General features: G+C 53.4%; 1 protein-coding gene across 2 annotated transcripts in view; it reads right to left on the bottom strand.

Moving 5' to 3' along the window:
• Positions 1–6,972: 6,972 nt before the first annotated feature.
• CD3E (CD3 epsilon subunit of T-cell receptor complex) overlaps positions 6,973–24,758 on the bottom strand; it is a 31,616-nt gene continuing 13,830 nt past the window's right edge. For both annotated transcript variants that reach the window (XM_066606034.1, XM_066606035.1), the window contains exons 4-6: positions 14,113–14,271; positions 13,977–14,020; positions 6,973–9,282 (exon numbers count right to left, since the gene is read on the bottom strand). In XM_066606034.1, coding sequence (XP_066462131.1) covers positions 9,226–9,282; positions 13,977–14,020; positions 14,113–14,271 — 260 coding nt within the window. In that variant the 3' untranslated portion in view covers positions 6,973–9,225. The remainder of the gene's footprint in view (positions 9,283–13,976; positions 14,021–14,112; positions 14,272–24,758) is intronic.

The raw sequence follows: 24,758 nt of genomic DNA, 5'->3' as shown, positions 1-24,758 counted from the left end.
AGACAGAATCTTGACTTCAATGACATTACTTATTGTGCTGCCTGCACTGGGCCAGAAGGGGGCGGCACTGGTACTTTGTGGGCATTATTAAGTGTGAGGGGAGTACTGAGGGGCACCATTATTTATCAATCAGCCCTTGGGGACATTTTTATTCATGAAGCGATCATGGGTGCAATACTACTTATGGGCGGCGTAAGGTCATGAATACTTAATTGGCACTTGGGTGCTTAAAGGCACATTTACACTGGACGATTATTGCTAAAAAAATCGTTAATCGATGATCGTTTTAGCGATAATCGGTGCGTGTAAATGAGCGCCCATCGTCAGCTTTTCGGCTGATCGTTAAAATCAGTCCAATATAAAAATCGTCCCTCACTTTTATCAGTCGTTCTCCACGGGGAGCACTGATAGCATTGGGGGAGCGCAGATAGCATTGGAGAGCGCTAATATCAATGGGGGAGTGCTGATAGCATTGGGGGAGCGCTGATAGCATTGGGGGAGCGCAGATAGCATTGGAGAGCGCTAATATCAATGGGGGAGTGCTGATAGCATTGGGGGAGCACTGATAGCATTGGGGGAGTGCTGATATCATTGGGGGAGCGCTGATAGCATTGGGGGAGTGCTGATATCATTGGGGGAGTGCTGATAGCATTGGGGGAAGGCTAATATCATTGGGGGAGCGCTGATAGCATTGGGGGAGTGCTGATATCATTGGGGGAGTGCTGATAGCATTGGGGGAGTGCTGATACATTGGGGGAGTGCTGATAGCATTGGGGGAGTGCTGATAGCATTGGGGGAGTGCTGATAGCATTGGGGGAATGCTGATATCATTGGGGGAGCGCTGATAGCATTGGGGGAGTGCTGATATCATTGGGGGAGTGCTGATAGCATTGGGGGAGTGCTGATATCATTGGGGGAGCGCTGATAGCATTGGGGGAGTGCTGATATCATTGGGGGAGTGCTGATAGCATTGTTATTCATGGAGAACAAAGATAATAGCCTTGGTTCAGGGTGATCTGGATCATATTTTCCTCCAGCAGGCTTTTGGGTATTCTGTAGCTTTCTAATTTTATAGTGTGCACACATAATGAAAGAAACCGATCGGACACAAGTCATCAGCCTTGAATCTCAACCAGCTCTCCCTCGAGTTACAAGAGCCTCGGGTTTTTATTGAAACACATAATACCTGCCCTTTATGGGCGTTTAACAGATTACATCAGTAACATATACATATTCTTATTCGCTGGGTCATATAGAATTCCCTGCCTCCCTGCCCACCTTCTCTCAAGTCCAGTGTAGTGTGGACTTTGTCCTCTCAGCATGCGGTCGAGCTGAAGGAATTTCAGTGTACGTGGCAGTCATTGTTTAAGAAGTTTCAGTGTTATTTAAGAAGTTTCTGTGTGGGGGCAGGGCTGGGGAAACATCCAAGATGAATACAGGTATACATAAAATATTGTGACTTTAACTCTTAGAGGCTGCTTGTGGAACTTTGTATTAGGCTAACATTATACCATACATCTTTAACCATGCCATTGTCCAGCAATTACCATGGTGAGATTATGTGGCCATTAACCTCCATAGAGTTAAAATCACTACAGCTGCGTAATACATCCAGTTCATTACAAATCAATAGACATTTTATGCTAACTAATTATCATGTCTACCACAAGGGAAGGCTTCATTTGCATAAATAATTGGTATTTAAGTGGCTACTTAAATACCAATTAATTTTTATGCAAAATGATCGCTCTAAGCTGTCACTGCGGTTGGAGCGATCTTTGAGCGATTATCTGCTGGTGTAAATGGGCCTAAAGGGGCACTTGAGGCCATAATTACTTTTTAAGGGGCCCTTTGTAGATTGGGTACTTGGAGGCATTAATACTTTTTATTGTTCACTCAGGAGTTATTAGGGGCGGATGCGCAGGACTGCGGTTAGGGGCGGATGCGCAGGACTGCGGTTAGGGGCGGATGCGCAGGACTGCAGTTAGGGGCGGATGCGCAGGACTGCGGTTAGGGCAGGATGCACAGGACTGCAGTTAGGGCCGGATGCACAGGACTGCGGTTACGGGTGGATGCACAGTACTGCGGTTAGGGGCGGATGCACAGGACTGCGGTTAGGGGCGGATGCGCAGAACTGCGGTTAGGGGCAGATGCGCAGGACTGCGGCTAGGGACAGATGCGCAGGACTGCGGTTAGGGGCGGATGCACAGGACTGCTGCTAGGGGCGGATGCACAGGACTGCATTTACGGGCGGATGCGCCGGACTGCGGTTAGGCGCGGATGCGCAGGATTGCAGCTAGGGGTGGAAGCGCAGGATTGCAGTTAGAGGTGGATGCGCAGGACTGCGGTTAGGGGCGGATGCGCAGGAGTGGGGCGGATGCGCAGGACTGCAGTTAGGGGCGGATGCGCATGACTGCGGTTAGGGGCGGGTGCGCAAGACTGCGGTTTGGGGCGGATGCGCAGGACTGCGACTAGGGGCGGATGCATAGGAATGCGGCTAGGGGCGGATGCGCAGGACTGCAGTTAGGGGCGGATGCGCAGGACTGCGGCTATGGGCGAATGTGCAGGACTGCGGTTAGGGGCGGATGCGCAGGACTGTGGCTAGGGGCAGATGTGCAGGACTAGGGTGGATGCGCAGGACTGGGGCTAGGGGCGGATGCGCAGGACTGGGGCTAGGGGAGGATGTGCAGGACTAGGGCTGGGGGTGGATGCACAGGACTGCGGCTAGGGGCGGATGCACAGGGCTGGGGCTAGGGGCGGATGTGCAGGACTGGGGCGGATGTGCAGGACTGGGGCGGATGCGCAGGACTGGGGCTAGGGACGGATGCGCAGGACTGCGGCTAGGGGCGGATGCGAAACGAAAGGAGCCAAAGATGTCTGGGCTCCAAATGGATGCAAAAGATAGGAAAAGTGAACAAGTCCCGTCAAAGAGGAGATCGCTGGAGGTAACTGTGCTGTAACCACTTGTCCGGCCTGCAGAGGGCACTGTAGAGCTGGTATCCGCTGCTACTATAAGGCTGTATCCGCAAGAGCGACTGCGATATCGCTGCTACATGTGATTTCCTCACACGACAAAATCACGCTCTTTTGTAGCAAGAAAGTTTATAGGGCTTACTAATGTGAACTCCCATCGCAAAGCATGAAGGTCACAGGTTGTGCGATAAACAAGGGGGCTCCATATGGGAACATCGGCCACAGAATCCAGATGGCGTCTGTATAGAGCGCCGCGATCATGTATTCTCACAATGTAGCCGCCTACAGAACATCACTCATATGGAAGAACCCATAGTAAAGCATGGCTCTACATACATGAGATATGTAGCACTGTCACATCGCTACAAAATCGCCCGTGCGGATACCGCCTAGGACTGACGGCACTGCTGGATATGTAACACGTCCCGTGTATCTTAGCAGATTCACCCCCGCTACCAAAAAATAACAGGGACTTAAAGTAGCAGCGAAAGTTTTAACGTGTAATGAATCCATCAAAGCAAATTTACAGACCCCCCATTTACAGAAGACCCCCTTATACCCCTGTTGTGGAACCCCACTGGATGGAGACCAAACTGCAAGGAAATCACATCCTGTACGGCGGTGGATTCATATGTAGGAGTTCCAATGCAGCAATTCATGCAACCAGAGACGTAACGTTAAGCTGCCGGGTCCCATGCAAAGTCTGGAGCTGGGCCCTCAACTGTAAAGCGGTACTGTAGTATCTTGTCTCCACCGGCAGTAGGGGTCACTGCCAGGGAGGTGCTGGTGACACCCCCAGCAGTGGATTGACTCCTCATGTCCTGGCTGTATTAGACATTACTGCCGAATAGCACCCCCCCCTATCTGTCAGCAGTGCCGGGGCCCTCCATCCAGCCATGCCGAGAGTGGCTCCAGCTTCAGCAGTGCAGGAGGAGGACAGGAGCAGCAGCGCTGGAGGACCTGCAGCCTCCTGCAACTTTCTCAGTCGGCCTCCCCTCATTTCCCCTCGCAGCCGCTGGCCCTTGTGCTGTTCCGGCTCCTGCATGGTCTGTCTCCCTGCCGCTGCGCTCCACTCCTCCTGCAGCTGTGCTTAAGATGCCGCCAGTCTCACCGTCCCCCGTTGTCACTCTCTGAGCTGAGCGACGGCTCTCATCCGATGCCTGCGGGGGGAAACAAGGCAAACTCCACAAACCACTGTCTGGGTGGGGGGCAACACATACTACACGGGTAAGCCACTAGGGACTTGACCTGCCGACAGCTGGGGGGGGGGGGGGTTATATTCGGCAGTAACGGGTAACACGGCCGTAGCCGGCGGTAAACTGACAATCCACTGCTGGGGGCGTCGCCAGCACCTTCCCTGGCAGTCACCCCTAGTGCCGGTGGAGACAAGATACCGCAGTACCCATAAAGCTTTGCTGATAGGCAATATGGGAAAGATAGACATTATGGGGCCCCTGGGCCCGGTGCAACCGCACTCTCCGGACCCCCCATACTTACACCCCTGCATGCAGCTAAACTTCCGCAGCTGTGACGGCGTTCTCTTCAGCGCACAGGGATTCTTCCATACCTCATTCACATGTATTGGACAGTCCTCAAAATGTCTGCAGCAAGTCTGCCACAAACCCGCAGGGCACTACTGATAATGCTAATATCGGAGCCGGCGGAGCGCCAAATTACAGCTGCAGAAATCTTTGGTTCTTTATTTCAAGGGCATGTATGTTTTCTGCGTAATGAGCTGGACTTTTTATTGACACCATTTTGGGGTACATATGGCTTTTTTTTAGCACTTTTATTGAATTTTTGGAAAGTTTTTTTTTATAGTGTTTGCATACGGCGTAAACAATGTGTTCAATCTGTTGTCCGGGTCCTTACGGACGCCACAATACCAAACGTGTGTTTTGGTATGTTGTTTTAAACCAGAGGGGGAAGTGTGCAAAAAAGCTTTTTTTGACAGTTTTTTTTACAGGTTTTTCTTAATGTCCCTGCAGGAGACCTCAACTTGTGATGCTATGATCACTCTGATAATACACTGCACTACTTCTGTACTGCAATGAATTATTGCTAATCACAGCGATCAGACCTGAATGTCCTTATTTGGCATCCCATTGTCATGGCAGCGATTACATGGCAGCCCTCCCTCTGTGAACCTTTTACATGCTGGAAACAACATTGTAAGAGTTAACAGCGGGGATCAGTGTTCTTACGGCTCCCCGCTGTTGTAGCGGGAGGTCAGTCAGCCGGCTCCCACTGATAATGGCGCGGGCTCAGCATTCATAGGAAGCCTTTCTCATCCAGGGATGTATATATGTGCCGTAAGGGGTTAAGTGGTTATTATATACCTCCCCCTGATGCTACAGTCTTATCTTCTGCATTTCAGGCCGTTTTCCGGTGACAATTAGCGCTCATCGAGGTGTTTTTTCTCACGAGTGATAATTGCTATTATGACGGGACTGTTGGTGGAGTCCGTACGGACCGACCCTTCATACCAGGCATATATGATGTCATACTCTCCTCATGGACTCTTTGTCCGCAACAAATCAGATGCAAGAAAACTGGATTTATTCTAAAGTTAATATTAGCAAATCTGAAATCTTTTAGGCCGTCTCCGGGTACAATCCCCCCGCCGTCATCGGAGCAAGGTGACAATCCCTAACCAGGGCGGCTCCCTCACTAGTCTCTCTATGGACTGGACAATCCCTTTACCTTGCCCCTTTCTGAAGAAACTGCTAAACATCCTTAAGATCTCTCGGAGACTCCCTTCCGCTCCGACCTCGGAGTATTTGCGGCGCTGACGGCATGCGCTCAGCTGATCGGTCGGGGTCCTGAACGACGGACCCCAGCCGATCAACTATTGGTAACCTGTCCTGAGCACAAACATCAGTAGCATTCCCCCTGGAAAACCCCTTTAAATAAAAAGCATAACCCCCAAAAGATGTCCAGAGCCTTTAATGACTTCATCTGAGCAGGAAGAAACCAAGAATAACGTTCCACATGATGTGGAGATACTGGAGGCCGGGAGTCCCTGATATGTACAAGTGTCCCTGGGCAGCCGCTCCGCAGATGAAGTTCTGGTGTCCTTCCGGTTCATTAAAAAACAGGTCCAAAAAGAACACATAGTGGTAAGCCACCCCCTTAGCTATTTACTAGGTAGGTGATTGTTACAGGGGACAGGTGCAGAATATGAGGCCGGTCATAAAGAGGCGCTGCAGCAGCTCAGCTGAACAAACAACGCTTTACTGAATGTATGATAAGGAATAATATGGTAATGACATACATCAGGACTATCGGGATACAAATGGCGATATAACTCGGACCGTACGCTAGGATTAGGGTGTCCTTAATATTGTGCACACAATGTAGGACTATCGCATTCCATAAATGGTTTACCCTGGCCGGGGGGAGAATAGGAGTCTCCTCTGATATAACTTCGGCTCGAAGGAACTTTGGATAACCAAATGACTAAACCTGCTACCTGAAATCTGCAGTGATGGTCCGCTGAACAGATTATTAGCACAGGACCTTTGGGGAGGCTGCACAGTGATGAAGCCTGAATAGTCCATTTTACTGGTGAGTAGGCTGGGGATTGGTGCTCATAATTACACACTACCAAAGGTTGCACATCTGCATACTGGCCGTCGGTCTATCTACTCTCGCTGGAGGTCTCTCCTGGTGACATCTCGGCGCTTGTAGTCTGTAATTGCAGCTGACATTTCCTTGGATGATCAGCAGACCACACTCTTGCACTTCCATGACAGCAGCCGAGTAGCTCCACTCCAGGAATCCAAGTTGTTTTCTCTCTCATACAGGAAAGCCAGCTCTGCAGGAGCCCTGGGGCGGCTCACTCCTCACAAGGCTCTCTGCAAAACCTGCTGAGTCACCGCAGAGTCCAGGAGCAGGACCTGCCTTTTATACCCAGCCTATCAGCCAATCAGTGGGCAGCTCGGGTCCTGCTAATCCACAGGAGCAAAATTAGAGTACAAAACAGTCATGTAATCTCTCTGAAGGTTCTAGAAGGTACATTTATAAAGGGCAGCAGGAAAATACATAGCTATATAAGCATGGGTATTTAACCCCTTACATGATTATCAAGTAAACCCATGATTAACACCTTATGGTCGTCAAGCTCAGAGGCCTCCGTATCCATATAGAGAACATATTGTACTTTATCTCCAATGCCTGAACACTTGTCCCCGTGTGCCGCCCACATACATGTAGATGGAGCTGCCCGCCCACGTACATGTAGATGGAGCTGCCCGCCCACGTACATGTAGATGGAGCTGCCCGCCCACGTACATGTAGATGGAGCTGCCCGCCCACGTACATGTAGATGGAGCTGCCCGCCCACGTACATGTAGATGGAGCTGCCCGCCCACGTACATGTAGATGGAGCTGCCCGCCCACGTACATGTAGATGGAGCTGCCCGCCCACGTACATGTAGATGGAGCTGCCCGCCCACGTACATGTAGATGGAGCTGCCCGCCCACGTACATGTAGATGGAGCTGCCCGCCCACGTACATGTAGATGGAGCTGCCCGCCCACGTACATGTAGATGGAGCTGCCCGCCCACGTACATGTAGATGGAGCTGCCCGCCCACGTACATGTAGATGGAGCTGCCCGCCCACGTACATGTAGATGGAGCTGCCCGCCCACGTACATGTAGATGGAGCTGCCCGCCCACGTACATGTAGATGGAGCTGCCTGCCCACGTACATGTAGATGTAGATGGAGCTGCCCGCCCACGTACATGTAGATGGAGCTGCTGATGCTCCTCTTCATACACACAGACACTCTTTCTTTGAAGGCTCCCAATTATGTTCCTTCCTGACTAAGTTTTTTTTATAAATAACCTGCTTTTCTTCTGGCGTCACCATACAGCAGTAAGGGCTTCCAGGACGGCCGTTGGATGTTCATGGGCAGCGGGTGCTGAGCCCCCCAAATATTACCCCAAAGTAACAGAAAATGAAACATAAAGAGAAGGAAGCAGAGAACTCAGAGCGGACATGAGGATGCGATCATGTGATTGGGGGTCACCGCACTGCACGACTTATGGAGGTGTCCCAACCAGCCCAGATTGAGTCGATTACTGTGGGCTCGTCACTGAAGGGCGCTACTGCAGGATGCAGAGGGTGTGGCTTAGCATACAGGGGCGTGGTCTGTCCTTACAAGTTGCCGCTATGCGTGCCGCTGGAGTTGTCCTTCTTTTCATGGCTCATACGTTGGGGGTCGGCGCCGTATATTCCCAACCTTACAAATCTACAATTAAAGCGCTTTCATGCAGTCATTTTTTTTAAACTCAGTTTTTGTGAGAGTTTTTGATGCATTTCGAAACCAAAACCAGAAGTGGATCCGGCCGGAGAAGTTGGCGACTTCCATTGTTTTTCACTTTCCTCTTCCTATATTCCAAGCATCAAAAAGATGCCACCAAAAGCTCTTTGTAGGAAGCCCCATGCTGGCCAATGAGGGGCCGCCAGGCAGAAACTGGCTATCCATGAGGGGGTCGTTCATATGAATGATCCTGATGGTAATGAGGGAGGTCTGGGCTGCAGTCCGGAGTGGTGGGACCCCCCACAACCCCAACTGCTCATGCTCCCCTAATGGCTGTTTCTCTTTCAGATGCATGTCCTGACAGTCATGTGACCATTGCAGCCAATCACCAGCTCTGGTGGTCACATGACTGTGTATGGACATGCCCCCAGGAGGGGACACTGGAGGAGCGGCGGGGGCAGGTGGGTATTTCTGTTATGAGCAGCGAGCGGGGAGGTTTTGGCAGATCATGTTATGCGCTTGCAGCTGCGGCCGCAGTTCACTGGATTTCCCGCAGGACAGATCGGCCGCCGACAGGTTATGGTGTCCATTACAAATGTTTGCGTTATGTTCTCAGATGTTGGCCATTAGAAGCGGCCAAAAACAGTGATCACGGGGTGAGTGTGGCTGCCACTACGCAGCAGACGGGCAGCGCTGGGGAGCAGTCAGTATTACATGGCGGACGCTCAACGCCTTCATTTTTGTTTGTTTACATGCAAAACGGTGCAGAATTAGGACAGGACATTTGGGTGGTTTTCATAGACTTTTACATCTTAGCGGGTCCATAAAATGTGCTTCAGTATCACAGAGTGAGAAGGGGAAGTACAAGAGGTAAGTGCACACGCACGCAGTACGGGGCCGCTGCGGTTGCATGCAGGATGTCGCCGCATCACGTGGTCTGACTGTGAAAAGAAGGGATGCAGAAGCGAGAAACAGCGGAGAAAATTATTTTACGTTGTGGTTTAATCCGTCGTAAACGTCCTGCCTTCTTTTCTGGATGGGCTGTAAAAATAGAAAAAAAATGATAATTAAAGGGTCTTCCCATCCCTCCATCCATCAGACAATCCATGTCACCATCCATCCATGCGTCCCTCTGACCATCCACCCACCCATCCGTATGTCCATCTATCCATCCCTTAATCTGTTTGTCCATCCCTCCATCCACCAGACAATCTATCCGTCCATCCAGTTGACCATCCCTCCATCCATCAGACAATCCATGTCACCATCCATCCATGCGTCCCTCTGACCATCCACCCACCCATCCGTATGTCCATCTATCCATCCCTTAATCTGTTTGTCCATCCCTCCATCCACCAGACAATCTATCCGTCCATCCAGTCGACCATCCCTCCATCCATCCCTCTGTTCATCCATCTGACCATCCATCCCTCCATCCATCAGACAATTCATCCATCCATGCAGTCAACCACCCCTCCCTCCTTCCGTCCATCTATCCATCTGTCCATCTATCCATCAATCAGACAATCCATCTGTCCATCCAGTTGACCATCCCTCTGTCCATCTATCCACCCCTCACTTCCTCCATCTATCCCTCCTTCCATCCATCCATACACCCATCCGTCCGTCCTTCCATCCCTCCCTCCATCCATCAGACAATCTATCTGTCCATCCAGTCGACCATCCCTCCCTACATCCCTCTGTCCACCAATCCACCCCTCATTCCCTCCATCTATCCCTCCTTCCATCCATCCATCCTCCCATCCATCTGTCCATCCATCCCTCCCTCCATCAATCTGTCCCTCCATCCATCCATCAGACAATCTATCCGTCCATCCAGTTGACCATCCCCCATCCATCCCTCTGTCCCTCCCTCCATTCATCCATCCATCTATCCCCTCCCTCCCTCCATCTATCCCTCCTTCCATCCACCCATCCGTCCATCCATCCACCCATCCATCCCTCCCTCCCTCGATCCATCTGTCCCTTCATCCATCCATCAGACAATCTATCCGTCCATCCAGTCGACCATCCCTCTGTCCCTCCCTCAATTCATCCATCTGACCATCCATCCATCTATCCCCTCCTTTCCTCCATCTATCCCTCCTTCCATCCACCCATCCGTTTGTACATCCATCCATCCCTCCCTCCATCCGTCCCTCCATCCATCAATCAGAAAATCCATCCGTCCATCCAGTTGACCAACCCTCCATCCATCCCTCTGTTCATCAATCTGACCATCCATCCCTCCCTCCCTCTGTCCATCCATCCATTCATCCCTCTATCTGTCCGTCTGTCCCTTCATTCATCCCTCCCTCCATCTGCCTATCCACTGGATGTGTCATAAATGTCAGATAGGTGAGACAGATGCAGGTCCCAGCGGTGAGGCGCACTGCAACCTTCCTAACACATAGCAGCGGCTCTGCCACTGTACAAAGCGTCCAGGAGCGCCACGTGCTAAGCCCCGCCCCCTCCAGTTTGGTACCCGTCCGAGATAGGGAGCGGGAAGACAGTGGTCAGAGCCACAGCTGTGGAGGGAGGCAGAGAAGGGCGCAGGGCAACCTGTTAAAGAGTGCTGGGCAGCACCAACTTGTTGTGGCCCCACAGAGGCCAAGGGAAAGGCGTTCCCCCCTTAGTAATGTAGCCGGTGGCACGGCTAGCAGATTACCCAGGAGAATGCCCCCGCTGCAGGGAATAATGCTGGGCTGCGCCCAACCCATCTATCTGAGCCCAGAAAAGGTTTTGGCGCCCTGCAGACGGATATAAAAGGCTTAGCGCTGTGCCCAGGCAGATGAGAGACGCAGCTGCAGAGCACGGGCAATAGCGGCGCCCCAGATGCCGCAGAGGACGTGGTGGCAGCAAACTGAGAAGTTACTGGAGCCCGGTCTCCGTGGTGGGAAGTGGCACAGGCCGGATGAGGAAAGGGCCTGATGTTCGGGGCTAAAAGACGCAGATCGCATAGGAGGAGAGGGAGACTCCCTTCCAGAGAGGCGATGGCGAAATATGAGAGCGGTCTCTAATGCCGGAGTGTGCCACACTGGACGGGACAATTGGACCTTTACCTTGTGACTAGGTGATGTGTGTTCTGGTTAGGCGAGGGTTAATGCTGTACATGCAGCGCTGCGGCAGGGCCCTTGTGGGGGCGCTATGTGCAGTTATATGGGAGTGATACATTTGATGTACGCCGTGTCAATTTTGAATGTGGGCGGAGCTCTGAGAGTACGTAGAGATGCCGGTCTGTATTGCGTGCACGCGGCGCCTACAGTGCATGGAGCGGCGATGTTAGCGTGCGCCGCGGACCTCCAGAAGTCAAGTATGTAGAAGGGCAGCAACCAGCAAGATGGAGGTCCTCACCACTTCAAAAGCTGAGACCTTTTGGTAATATGGAAGGCTGGTTAAAACCTACGCAGCATTGAGTGCGGCGCCCTCCAGTGGAGCCGGAAACTATTTCAAATTGCTGCTCAGTCAAGTTTATTTTTGTTTTAAAGAAAAGCGATCGGCCTCCGTCTGCGCCTCTCCGCCGCGGCGCCATCCGTTGCACCACCACCCACGACTTATCTCTAGTTTTGGCCCCCACGGTCCTGGCAGTGGCTCGGAGCGGCTGAGATTACAGAAACAGCTGCGTAGGCTTTGCTACCCTGATTCTGTACCTCCTATGGAAGCCAATGGGAGTTGGGCGGACAGCGCAGCACGGCGAGCCCCGAGGAACGGAGACCGCAGCGCTCACTGTGATGCACAACGGTCATTGACTGATGGAAATTACGGAAACAGCGCAGCCAACTGAACCTCGCTGCGTCCGTCCTCCCGGCACCTCAGACAACCTCTTGTTGCTACTGCGATAGGCGATAGAGGTTAGATGGGTCTGTGCCTGACTGGGTAGATGGGTTTGTGCCCAACCGGTGAGATGGGTTTGTGCTCGACTGGGTAGATGGGTCTGTGCCCGTCCAGTTAGATAGGTCTGTGCCCAACTGGGTAGATGGGTCTGTGCCCGTCCAGTTAGATAGGTCTGTGCCCAACTGGGTAGATGGGTCTGTGCCCGTCCAGTTAGATAGGTCTGTGCCCGACTGGGTAGATGGGTCTCTGCCCGACCGGTTAGATAGGTCTATGCCTGACTGGGTAGATGGGTCTGTGCCCGACCGGTTGGATGGGTTTGTGCCCATCCAGTTAGATAGGTCTGTGCCCAACTGGGTAGATGGGTCTGTGCCCGTCCAGTTAGATAGGTCTGTGCCCAACTGGGTAGATGGGTCTGTGCCCGTCCAGTTAGATAGGTCTGTGCCCGACTGGGTAGATGGGTCTCTGCCCGACCGGTTAGATAGGTCTATGCCTGACTGGGTAGATGGGTCTGTGCCCGACCGGTTAGATGGGTTTGTGCCCATCCAGTTAGATAGGTCTGTGCCTGACTGGGTAGATGGGTCTGTGCCCGACCAGGTAGATGGATCTGTGCCCGACTGGTTAGATGGGTCTGTGCCTGACTGGGTAGATGGGTCTGTGCCCGACTGGTTAGATGGGTCTGTGCCTGACTGGTTAGATGGGTCTGTTTTACCGTCCCCCTCGCCAGTACAACTGCAGTGAAGAAGAGTCACATGGAGACTGTTCTCAGCTGTGCCCGTTATACCCAGAGCAGGCATTTAGTAAACGATTTGCGCCATTTCTGTGGCATTAAAAATGTGGAAATTTTTCAAACATGATTTTTGTTCAAAAAACTGTGAGACATTTTGCGGTTTTACACCTCTCCAGGGGATGGCAGATCAATGTTGTCGCACTGAATACCACTTTAATATTGCATTAGATGGGGTTGTCCAGTTGTATACTGTTGATGGCGTATTCTTAGGATAGATCAATAGCAGATCAGCGGGGATCTATCGCCCAGGACCCCAGCAGATCAACCGTTCACTGGGAGGTGCTGTTGAGCCCGGAGCTGATTTCTGCAGGAAGCACACAGCTCCATTCCAATTGCAGTGGCCAGGATTGGTATTGCAGGCAAGGTTATCATTGAAGAGAATGGGAACACAGCCTGCAATAACAGATCTGGCCACTGCAGTTGGAACAGAGCTGTGTGCTTCCTGCAGAAATTAGCACAGTGCACAAGTGCAAACAGCTGATCAGGAGGGATGCTCTCCTATTGACATTTAGGCTGGGCTCACATGGGACTGGAATCCCGCGGAATGACCGCACGGAAATACTGCAAGATTTCCGCGGGAAAAACGCCAGGCCGCGGGTTTTGGAGCGGGTTCACCACGGAAACAGGGATAGAATTGACATGCCGCGTCTTTGAATTCCGCGCAGCATGTCAATTTCAGCAGGGCTTGGCTGCAGCGTGTGGTGGAGATTTTTGCAAATCTCATGCCGGCTAATGCCAGGATAGAAAGTCAATTGCTGTGACCCCGGCCTAAGGACACACCTCAGTAGTTTACAGCTGGACAAGCCCTTTAAGCCAAACAGACTCCTAGTTATTTAGAGTTGTGGCCCCCGCCGCGGCTGTGCGAGGTGCTGGGGATTCTGGACGCAGCTGAGCCGGCTTCGCTGCGCAGTTTCTGTGATTCCCACGGTACAAGTTACTGTTTGTGTGATTCCCTTTGACTTCTATGGGAGTTACAGAAATGGCGCAGCCCCGTCGTGCTCGGCTGCTTCTGTCCTGCTGGCCACCTCCCACAGAGCGGTTTTCCCCGCGGCGGCCATGTTCTGCTGAGATGTAAATAGTAGACACCACGTTGCCAGCTCGGCGCTCTCCTTACCTCGTAGTCCGGGTTGGGCACCGGTGGAGGACGCTCCTTATTACCTGTGTGATAACATAAATGGTATAATTCGCACGGTGTATCCAGAATTAGCGCCACACACGTCCTTTCCTTTCACGCCTATTCCCATGGGTACCTTTTTTGCGACCTCCTGTAAATCCGCCGTCTCGGCCCTGAGCAGGTTTTCTCTTGCAGAACATGTAGACAAAAATGCAAACTCCAACGGTGATCAGGCAGTCGGCGATCACAGCACAAGCCACCATAGTGGGCGAGACCTCAGTGCAGGCATCACATACTGCAAGAGAGAGGAGGACATGAAGCCCGGAGGACACAAAGCCGGGGGACACGAAGCGCGGAGGACACAAAGCCCAGGGGTCATGAAGCCTGGGAGACACGAAGCCAGGAAGTCACAAAGCCCAGGGGACACGAAGCCCGGAGGTCATGAAGCCCAGGAGACACGAAGCCCGGAGGTCATGAAGCCCAGGAGACACGAAGCCCAGAAGTCATGAAGCCCAGGGGACACAAAGCCCGGAAGTCATACACATGAAGCCCAGGGGACACAAAGCATGAAGGTCATGAAGCCCAGGGGTCACGAAGCCCGGAGGTCATGATGCCCAGGGGACACGAAGCCCGCAAGTCATACACATGAAGCCCAGGGGACACAAAGCATGAAGGTCATGAAGCCCAGGGGTCACGAAGCCCGGAGGTCATGATGCCAAGGGGACACGAAGCCTGGAGGACACAAAGCACGGAGGTCATGAAGCCCAGGGGACACGAAGCCCGGAGGTCATGATGCCCAGGGGACACGAAGCCCGGAGGTCATGATGCCCAGGGGACACGAAGCCTGGAGGACACAAAGCACGGAGGTCATGAAGCCCGGGGGACATATAGCCTGGAGGACACAAAGCATGGAGGTCATGAAGCTCAGGGGACACGAAGCCTGGAAGACACAAAGCACGGGGGTCATGAAGCCCAGGGGACACGAAGCCCGGAGGTCATGATGCCCAGGGGACACGAAGCCTGGAGGACACAAAGCACGGAGGTCATGAAGCCCGGGGGACACATAGCCTGGAGGACACAAAGCACGGAGGTCATGAAGCCCAGGGGACACGAAGCCTGGAGGACACAAAGCACGGGGGTCATGAAGCCCAGGGGACACGAAGCCCAGAGGTCATGAAGCCCAGGGGACAGGAAGCCCAAAGGTCATGAAGCCCAGGGGACAGGAAGCCCGGGGGACATAAAGTCCAGAAGTCATGAAGCCCAGGGGACACGAAGCCCGGAGGTCATGAAGCCCAGGGGACACGAAACCCGGAGGTCATGAAGCCTGGAGGACACAAAGCCTGGAGGTCACGAACCCTGGAGGACACGAAACCTAGAGATCATGAAACAGAAGGGGATACGAAGCCCAGGGGACACAAAACCCGGAAGTCATGAAGCCCAGGGGACACGAAGCCTGGAAGTCATGAAGCCCAGGGGACACGAAGCCCGAAAGTCATGAAGCCCAGAAGTCATAGTCATGAAGCCCAGGGGACACGAAGCCAGGAGGACACAAAGCACGGAGGTCATGAAGCTCAGGGGACACGAAGCCTGGAAGTCATGAAGCTCAGGGGACACGAAGCTCGGAAGTCATGAAGCTCAGGGGACAGGAAGCCTGAAGGACACAAAGCACGGAGGTCATGAAGCCCGGGGGACAAGCCCAGGGGACACAAAGCCCGGAAGTCATGAACCCAGGGGACACAAAGCCCGGAGGTCATGAAGCCCAGGGGACATGAAGCCTGTAGGACACAAAGCACGGAGGTCATAAAGCCTGGGGACACAAAGCCCAGGGGACACAAAGCCCGGGGGTCAGGAAACCTGGGAGACAGGAAGCTCGGAAGTCATGCAGCCCAGGGGACATGAAGCCCAGGGGACACGAAGCCCGGAGGACATGAAGCCTGGAGATCATAAAGCCCAGAGGACATGAAGCAGAGGGGGACACGAAGGCCGGAGGTCACGAAGCCCGGGGGACATGAAGCCCGGGGGACACGAAGCCTGGAGGAAACAAAGCACAGAGGTCATGAAGCTCGGGAGACACAAAGCCTGGAGGACACGAAGTATGGAGGTCACGCAGCCCGGAGGACACGAAACACAGAGATCATGAAGCCCAGAGAAAATGAAGCCTAGAGGACATGAAAGCCGGAGGTCATGAAGCACGGAGTGGCTGCGGACAGAACACCACAGACCCCGTGACCGATGGTTGGGGCTAGTAGACACACATGTGAAGGGGTTACTCAGGCAAGCAGAGCTGCTCAGCCTACTGTACAGACATAAGAAGTCATAGTCCCCCCACTCGCTCCCCCGTCCCCCACTGCTCTCTCTACTTCCTGCTGCAGGGGCAATGATGTCACCAACATCAGGGACTCATGAGCAATGCAGCCAATCACCTGCTTGCTGCAACCAATGATTATTGGAATGTCATTGCTGCTGCAGCAGGAAATAGAGCGCAGCGGGGGACGGGGGAGCCGGGGAGGGGAGCAGGATTCCGTATGTTTGTACAGCACGCTCCGCAGCTTTGCTGTCTGTCCCCTGCCAATTATTTTTGCTTCCCCCCCTCCAAGAACCATCATGTAACTTCTGAGGGTCTCAGCTACGAGTTCTACGGGACTGATGTGTTGGCCCCTTTAAGTCTTTCTTTCTGGTATAAAGGAATCTGTGACACTATTGAACGACCCATTAAACTCGTTATTCAGGGGTTAATCCAGTTCAGTCCGAAGCTCGTAAAGCGGCGAATACTGGACTGAAGGGTCTCATTACTGGGCTGGAGCGTTTCTGGAGACCATATTTAGGCCAAATGCACACGTGGAGGAAATTCCACGGCGGCATTTCCCACAGAATGTCCGCCCGCCATAGGGTTACATTAGATAATACAATCCTACGCAGACAGCGTAAACAAAAACTCACGCGGTGGCATGGTACTATCGATGAGGGATACAATCTAGGGTGGGGCGGTGCTGTGGATGAGGGATACAATGTAGGGCAGCGCGGTGCTGTGGATGAGGGATACAATGTAGGGACGGCGCGGTGCTGTGGATGAGGTATACAATGTAGGGTGGCGCGGTGCTGTGGATGAGGGATAGAATGTAGGGCGGTGCGGTGCTGTGGATGAGGGATACAATGTAGGGTGGCGCGGTGCTGTGGATGAGGGATACAATGTAGGATGGCGCGGTGCTGTGGATGAGGTATACAATGTAGGGCGGTGCGGTGCTGTGGATGAGGTATACAATGTAGGGCGGCGCGGTGCTGTGGATGAGGGATACAATGTAGGGTGGCGCGGTGCTGTGGATGAGGGATACAATCTAGGGTGGTGCGGTGCTATTGTGATAGACATGATGATTATTTATAAAATGTCTATCGATTTGTATAACCCAAATGTATTTTGCTGTTGTAATGACTCTAAGCTCTAAGGAGTTTAAAGGACACACACACAATCTAATCATAGTATTTGCTCTAAGTACATAGAATTGCACAACCAGCCTCTAAGAGTTAAAGGGCCATAGTGTCGTGTATATCCTGTGTTTAACACTGAGTGTTTACCTAGCCCCCTTCCACTCCCATCCTGAAACTTCTACAACAAAGGAATTGCTTCAGCCTGAGCACATGTTGATAAGACTTGCTTATACACGGAGCTGACTTCAGCTAGTTAAACAAATGATTTGTCAACTACACAGAATTCCTTAAGGCTGTCTGCATGCTAAAGAAGACAAAGTCCATACTACCTCACCACTTGGAAGGGGGTGGGCAGAGAGGTGGGGGATTCTATATGATCCGACAAATGAGAATCCTATATGTTACTGATGTAATCTGTTGCACGCCCATTGAAGGGTGGTTGTCATGTGTTATAATAAAAAGCCTGAGCCTCTACACATTGTAGAGACTCTCCCGGTTTTAGACCAGCATTTGTGTCTGATTCTGGTCGACGATGTGTGCACACAATACTCAATTTGGAAGCGACAAAATACCCCAAAGCCTGCTGGAGAAAACCGTAATCCAGCACACTATGGATGGGAGATACAATGTAGGGCGGTGCGGTGCTGTGGATGAGGGATACAATCTAGGGTGGGGCAGTGCTGTGGATGAGGGATACAATGTAGGGCGGTACTGTGGATGAGGGATACAATGTAGGGTGGCGCGGTGCTGTGGATGAGGGATAGAATGTAGGGCGGCGCGGTGCTGTGGATGAGGGATACAATGTAGGGCGGTGCGGTGCTGTGGATGGGAGATACAATGTAGGGCGGTGCTGTGGATGAGGGATACAATGTAGGGTGGTGCGGTGCTGTGGATAAGGGATACAATGTAGGGCGGTACTGTGGATGAGGGATACAATGTAGGGTGGCACGGTGTTGTGGATGAAACATACAATGTAGGGCGGTGCGGTGCTGTGCATGAGGGATACAATGTAGGGCGGGGCGGTGCTGTGGATGAGGGATACAATGTAGGGCGGGGCGGTGCTGTGGATGAGGGATACAATGTAGGGCCGTGCGGTGCTGTGGATGAGGGATACAATGTAGGGTGGCGGGGTGCTGTGGATGAGGGATACAATGTAGGGCAGCGCTGTGCTGTGGATGAGGGATACAATGTAGGGCAGCGCTGTGCTGTGGATGAGGGATACAATGTAGGGCGGTGCGGTGCTGTGGATGAGGGATACAATGTAGGGCGGCACGGTGCTGTGGATGAGGGATACAATGTAGGGCAGCATAGTGCTGTGGATGAGGGATACAATGTAGGGTGCCGCTGTGCTGTGGATGAGTTATACAATGTAGGTCGGTGCTGTGGATGAGGGATACAATGTAGGGCGGTGCTGTGGATGAGGAATACAATATAGGGTGGCACGGTGTTGTGGATGAAGCATACAATGTAGGGAGGAGTGGTGGATGAGGGATACAATGTAGGGCAGCGCGGTGCTGTGGATGAGGGATACAATGTAGGGCAGCGTGGTGCTGTGGATGAGGGATACAATGTAGGGCGGCGCGGTGCTGTGGCTGAGGGATACAATGTAGGGCGGTGCAGTGCTGTGGATGAGGGGTACAATGTAGGGCCGCGTGGTGCTGTGGTTGAGGGAGACAATGTAGGGCGGTGCTGTGGATGAGGGATACAATGTAGGGCGGTGCTGTGGGTGAGAGATACAATGTAGGGTGGCACAGAGCTGTGGATGAGGGATACAACATAGGGCGGCGCGGTGCTGTGGATGAGGGATACAATGTAGGGCGGCGCGGTGGATGAGGGATACAATGTAGCGAGGCGCGATGGATGAGGGATACAATGTAGGGAGGTGCGATGGACGAGTTATAAAATGTAGGGCGTCGCGGTGCTGTGGATGAGGGATACAATGTAGGGCAGCGCTGTGCTGTGGAAGAGGGATACAATGTAGGGCGGTGCAGTGCTGTAGATGATGGATACAATGTAGGGCAGCCCGAAGCTATGGATGAGGGATACAATGTAGGGCGGTGCTGTGGATGAGGGAGGCAACGTAGGGCGGTGCTGTGGATGAGGGATACAATGTAGGGCGGCGTAGTGCTGTGGATGAGGGATACAATGTAGGGCGGTGCTGTGGATGAGGGATACAATGTAGGGCGGTGCTGTGGATGAGGGATACAATGTAGGGCGGTGCTGTGGATGATGGATACAATGTGGGGCGGCTCAGTGCTGTGGATGAGGGATACAATGTAGGGCGGTGCTGTGGATGAGGGGTACAATGTAGGGCGGTGTTGTGGGTGAGAGATACAATGTACGGCCGTGCGGTGCTTTGGATAAGGGATACAACGTAGGGTGGTGCAATGGAGGAGGGAAACCATGTAGGGAGGCACGATGGATGAGGGATACAATGTAGGGTGTCGCGGTGCTGTGGATGAGGGATACAATGTAGGGTGGCGCGGTGTTGTAGATGAGGGATACAATGTAGGGCAGCGCGGTGCTGTGGATGATGGATACAATGTGGGGCGGCTCAGTGCTGTGGATGAGGGATACAATGTAGGGCGGTGCTGTGGATGAGCGATACAATGTAGGGCGGAGTAGTGGATGAGGGACACAATGTAGGATGTCATGGTGCTGTGGATGAGGGATACAATGTAGGGCGGTGCGGTGCTGTGGATGAGGGATACAATGTAGGGCGGAGTGGTGGATGAGGGACACAATGTAGGATGTCATGGTGCTGTGGCTGAGGGATACAATGTAGGGCGGTGCAGTGCTGTGGATGAGGGGTACAATGTAGGGCCGCGTGGTGCTGTGGTTGAGGGAGACAATGTAGGGCGGTGCTGTGGATGAGGGATACAATGTAGGGCGGTGCTGTGGGTGAGAGATACAATGTAGGGTGGCACAGAGCTGTGGATGAGGGATACAACATAGGGCGGCGCGGTGCTGTGGATGAGGGATACAATGTAGGGCGGCGCGGTGGATGAGGGATACAATGTAGCGAGGCGCGATGGATGAGGGATACAATGTAGGGAGGTGCGATGGACGAGTTATAAAATGTAGGGCGTCGCGGTGCTGTGGATGAGGGATACAATGTAGGGCAGCGCTGTGCTGTGGAAGAGGGATACAATGTAGGGCGGTGCAGTGCTGTAGATGATGGATACAATGTAGGGCAGCCCGAAGCTATGGATGAGGGATACAATGTAGGGCGGTGCTGTGGATGAGGGAGGCAACGTAGGGCGGTGCTGTGGATGAGGGATACAATGTAGGGCGGCGTAGTGCTGTGGATGAGGGATACAATGTAGGGCGGTGCTGTGGATGAGGGATACAATGTAGGGCGGTGCTGTGGATGAGGGATACAATGTAGGGCGGTGCTGTGGATGATGGATACAATGTGGGGCGGCTCAGTGCTGTGGATGAGGGATACAATGTAGGGCGGTGCTGTGGATGAGGGGTACAATGTAGGGCGGTGTTGTGGGTGAGAGATACAATGTACGGCCGTGCGGTGCTTTGGATAAGGGATACAACGTAGGGTGGTGCAATGGAGGAGGGAAACCATGTAGGGAGGCACGATGGATGAGGGATACAATGTAGGGTGTCGCGGTGCTGTGGATGAGGGATACAATGTAGGGTGGCACGGTGTTGTAGATGAGGGATACAATGTAGGGCAGCGCGGTGCTGTGGATGATGGATACAATGTGGGGCGGCTCAGTGCTGTGGATGAGGGATACAATGTAGGGCGGTGCTGTGGATGAGCGATACAATGTAGGGCGGAGTGGTGGATGAGGGACACAATGTAGGATGTCATGGTGCTGTGGATGAGGGATACAATGTAGGGCGGTGCGGTGCTGTGGATGAGGGATACAATGTAGGGCGGAGTGGTGGATGAGGGACACAATGTAGGATGTCATGGTGCTGTGGATGAGGGATACAATGTAGGGCGGTGCTGTGGATGAGCGATACAATGTAGGGCGGAGTGGTGGATGAGGGACACAATGTAGGATGTCATGGTGCTGTGGATGAGGGATACAATGTAGGGTGGCGCGGTGTTGTAGATGAGGGATACAATGTAGGGCGGTGCGGTGCTGTGGATGATGGATACAATGTGGGGCAGCTCAGTGCTGTGGATGAGGGATACAATGTAGGGCGGTGCTGTGGATGAGGGACACAATGTAGGATGTCATGGTGCTGTGGATGAGGGATACAATGTAGGGCATTGCACTGCTGTGGATGAGGGATACAATGTAGGGCGGAGTGGTGGATGAGGGACACAATGTAGGATGTCATGGTGCTGTGGATGAGGGATACAATGTAGGGCATTGCACTGCTGTGGATGAGGGATACAATGTGGAGCGGCATGGTGCTGTGGAGTGCTTTATAGAAGAGGGTGGTGAGTGTGAAATGTATTCTGTATTTAACGGGCAGCCGGGCAGTGAGTGGCACAGGACAGAGGCGTCCGAGTAGCGGCTGGACAGGAAAATGAGCCGGCTGCCACATTCAGGATGGATTGGAGGGGGAGAGTCTGGTGTGGGGGGCGATCAGCAGCGGGTTGTAACAATTCAGCCGGAAGTGGATGAGGGCGACAGTGAATGTTTATAGCGCCTCCGCGGTGAGAAAAGGGCAGATTCTTGCTGTGTTCTTGAGGTGCAGCTCACATGTTTGGGCCACAGATTGGATGTGGGGGGTAAAGGAGAGATCGGGGTCGCATGGGCGTCATGGTGCTACACACTGAGATGGAGATGTCAGGATGAGGTCAGTTAGTAGAGGGCGGGAACACCAGTAGGTCAGTTTTTGAGAGGTTCAGTTTTAGGCAGAGAGAACATAATGTCATAGACAGCAGACAGACTGTCTGTGGCGCTCTGGAGGACTGGCGCTGTGATGTCACGGGAAGAGGTGTATAACTGGGTGACGTCAGCATAGAGATGTCCAATGGGGGCTGTGTAGATGGAGAACAGGAGGGGGCCGAGGGCCGAGCCCTGGGGGACCCTAAGAGCAAGGGGAAGAAGAGGGGAGGGGGCCGAGGACCGAGCCCTGGGGGACCCCAACATCAAGGGGAAGAGTAGAGGAGGGGACTGAGGACTGAGCCCTGGGAGAGCCCAACCACAAGGGGAAGAGGAGGGCACGGGGCCAAGGACCAAGCCCTGGGGGACCCCAACATCAAGGGGAAGAGTAGAAGAGGGGGCCGAGGACCAAGCCCTGGGGATCTGAACAGCAAGGGAAAGAGGAGGGAGCCAAAGACCGAGCCCTTGGGGAGCCTAACAGCAAGGGGAAGAGAACGGGGCTGAGGACTGAACCTGGGGGGACCCGAACAGCAAGGGGAAGGGGAAGGGAGGTAGAGCTAGCAAAGGAGACACTGAATGAGTGGTCAGATAGGAGGAGAACCAGGAGAGAGCAGTGTCCTTTAGGCCGATGGAGCGTAGCATACTGAGGAGGAGTTTGTGGTCGACAGTGTCAAACACTGCAGAGAGATCGAGGAGGATCAATAGGGAGTAATCACCCCTCGATTTGGCTGTCAAGAGGTCATTTGACATGTTGGTCAGGGCAGTTTCTGCTGAGTGTAGGGGTCGGAATCCAGACTGTAGGGGGTCGAGGAAAAGTGCTCTGATAGATAGCTTACAAGGTCGGAGTAAACTAGGCATTCTAGTAGTTTGGTGATGAAGGGGAGGTTGGAGATGGGTCAGTAGTTGGCAGCACCAATTGCGTCAAGAGTCAGTTTCTTTAGCAGTGGGGGTTGGCGTGCTTGAAGGAAGAGGGAAAGATGCCAGAGGTCAGAGAGAGGTTGAATATAGTGGTGAGATGGGAGATAACCACTGGGGAGAGGGAGCAGAGGAGGGGTGAGGAGAGAGGGAGCAGAAGGAGGGTCAGGGGAGAGGTAGCAGAGGGAGGGCGAGGGGAGAGGAAGCAAAGGTGGGGGCAAGGGGAGAGAGAGCAGAGGGGAGGGCAAGGGGAGCACAAGGGAGAGGTACAGGAGGACGGGGGGCGAGGAGAGAGGGAGCAAAGGAGGTGTGACAGAAGAGGGAGCGGAGGAGGCGTGATGGGAGAGGGAGCAGAGGAGGCGTGACGGGAGAGGGAACCGAGAAGGCGCGATGGAATAGGGAGCAAAGGAGGCATGAGGGGAGAGGGAGCAGAGGGGGGGGGGGGTGAGGGGAGATCAGGGGAGAGGTAGAGGAGAATGGGGGGCGAGGAGAGAGGAAGCAGAAGGAGGGCGAGGGGAGAGGGAGCAAAGGAGGTGTGACAGAGAAGGGAGGGGAGAAGGTGTGATGGGAGAGGGAACCGAGAAGGCGCGATGGAATAGGGAGCAAAGGAGGCATGAGGGGAGAGGGAGCAGAGGAGGCGTGAGGGGAGAGGGACCAGAGAAGGGGAGAGGGACCAGAGGAGGTGTGAGGGGAGAGGAATCGGAGGGGGTGTGAGGGGAGAAGGATTGAAGGGGGTGTGAGGGGAGAGGGAGCATAGGAGGGGAGAGGGAGAGGGACCGTAGAAGACGTGAGGGGAGAGGGAGCGTAGGAGGCGTGAAAGGAGTGGGAGCGGAGGAGGCATGAGGGGAGAGGGAGCGGAGGAGGCATGATGGGAGAGGGAGCAGAGGAGGCATGAGGGGAGAGGAAGCAGAAGAGGGGAGAGGTACCAGAGGAGGTGTGAGGGGAGAGGGATCGGAAGGGGTGTGAGGGGAGAGGGACCAGAGGGAGTGTGAGGGGAGAGGGAGCGGAGGTGGTGTCAAGGGAAAGGGAGCGGAGGAGAGGGACCAGAGGAGGCGTGAGGGGAGCGGGACCCAAGGAGGCGTGAGGGGAGAGGGACCAGAGGAGGGGAGAGGGACCAGGGGAGGAGAAAGGGACCAGAGGAGGAGAAAGGGACCAGAGGAGGAGAAAGGGACCAGAGGAGGTGTGAGGGAAAAGGTTTGCTAGCATAGTTTCCGGTGGACCCCTGACATGCGGTACTACTATGTCATCACTTCACATATATTCCATTGTTACAACTTTCTGTAAATCTACTTGCAGTTTTCCCTTAATAAAGTTTGATTTACCCAAAAAAATGGAAACCGAACAAAGCAAACGAAGATCTTTCTGTTTTCCGAAAACCCATTAAAATAAATGAGGCAATAAAACATAAGTGTTTCCATCCCATTCTGCTCCAAAACCAGCAGAGACAGAAGCCCTAAGAGAGGCGTAATATTGGTGGCAACGAGCCCCTAGATGACATTTAGCACAACTTATTCCAGCAGGGCTCATATTCACACTGGCGTATGAAGTGGCGGTCTTTATAAATTCCTCCCCTAGTCAGCGCCGTCATTAAGGACCAACAATTGTTTAACAGGAAGGTGATAAAACCGATAAAAAGCAG

This window comes from Eleutherodactylus coqui, chromosome 6 (assembly GCF_035609145.1).
Source record: "Eleutherodactylus coqui strain aEleCoq1 chromosome 6, aEleCoq1.hap1, whole genome shotgun sequence".
NCBI classification, from domain to species: Eukaryota; Metazoa; Chordata; class Amphibia; order Anura; family Eleutherodactylidae; genus Eleutherodactylus; species Eleutherodactylus coqui.
The sequence above is the reverse complement of the archived record's forward strand: the minus strand, read 5'-3'. Positions and strand labels throughout refer to the sequence as shown.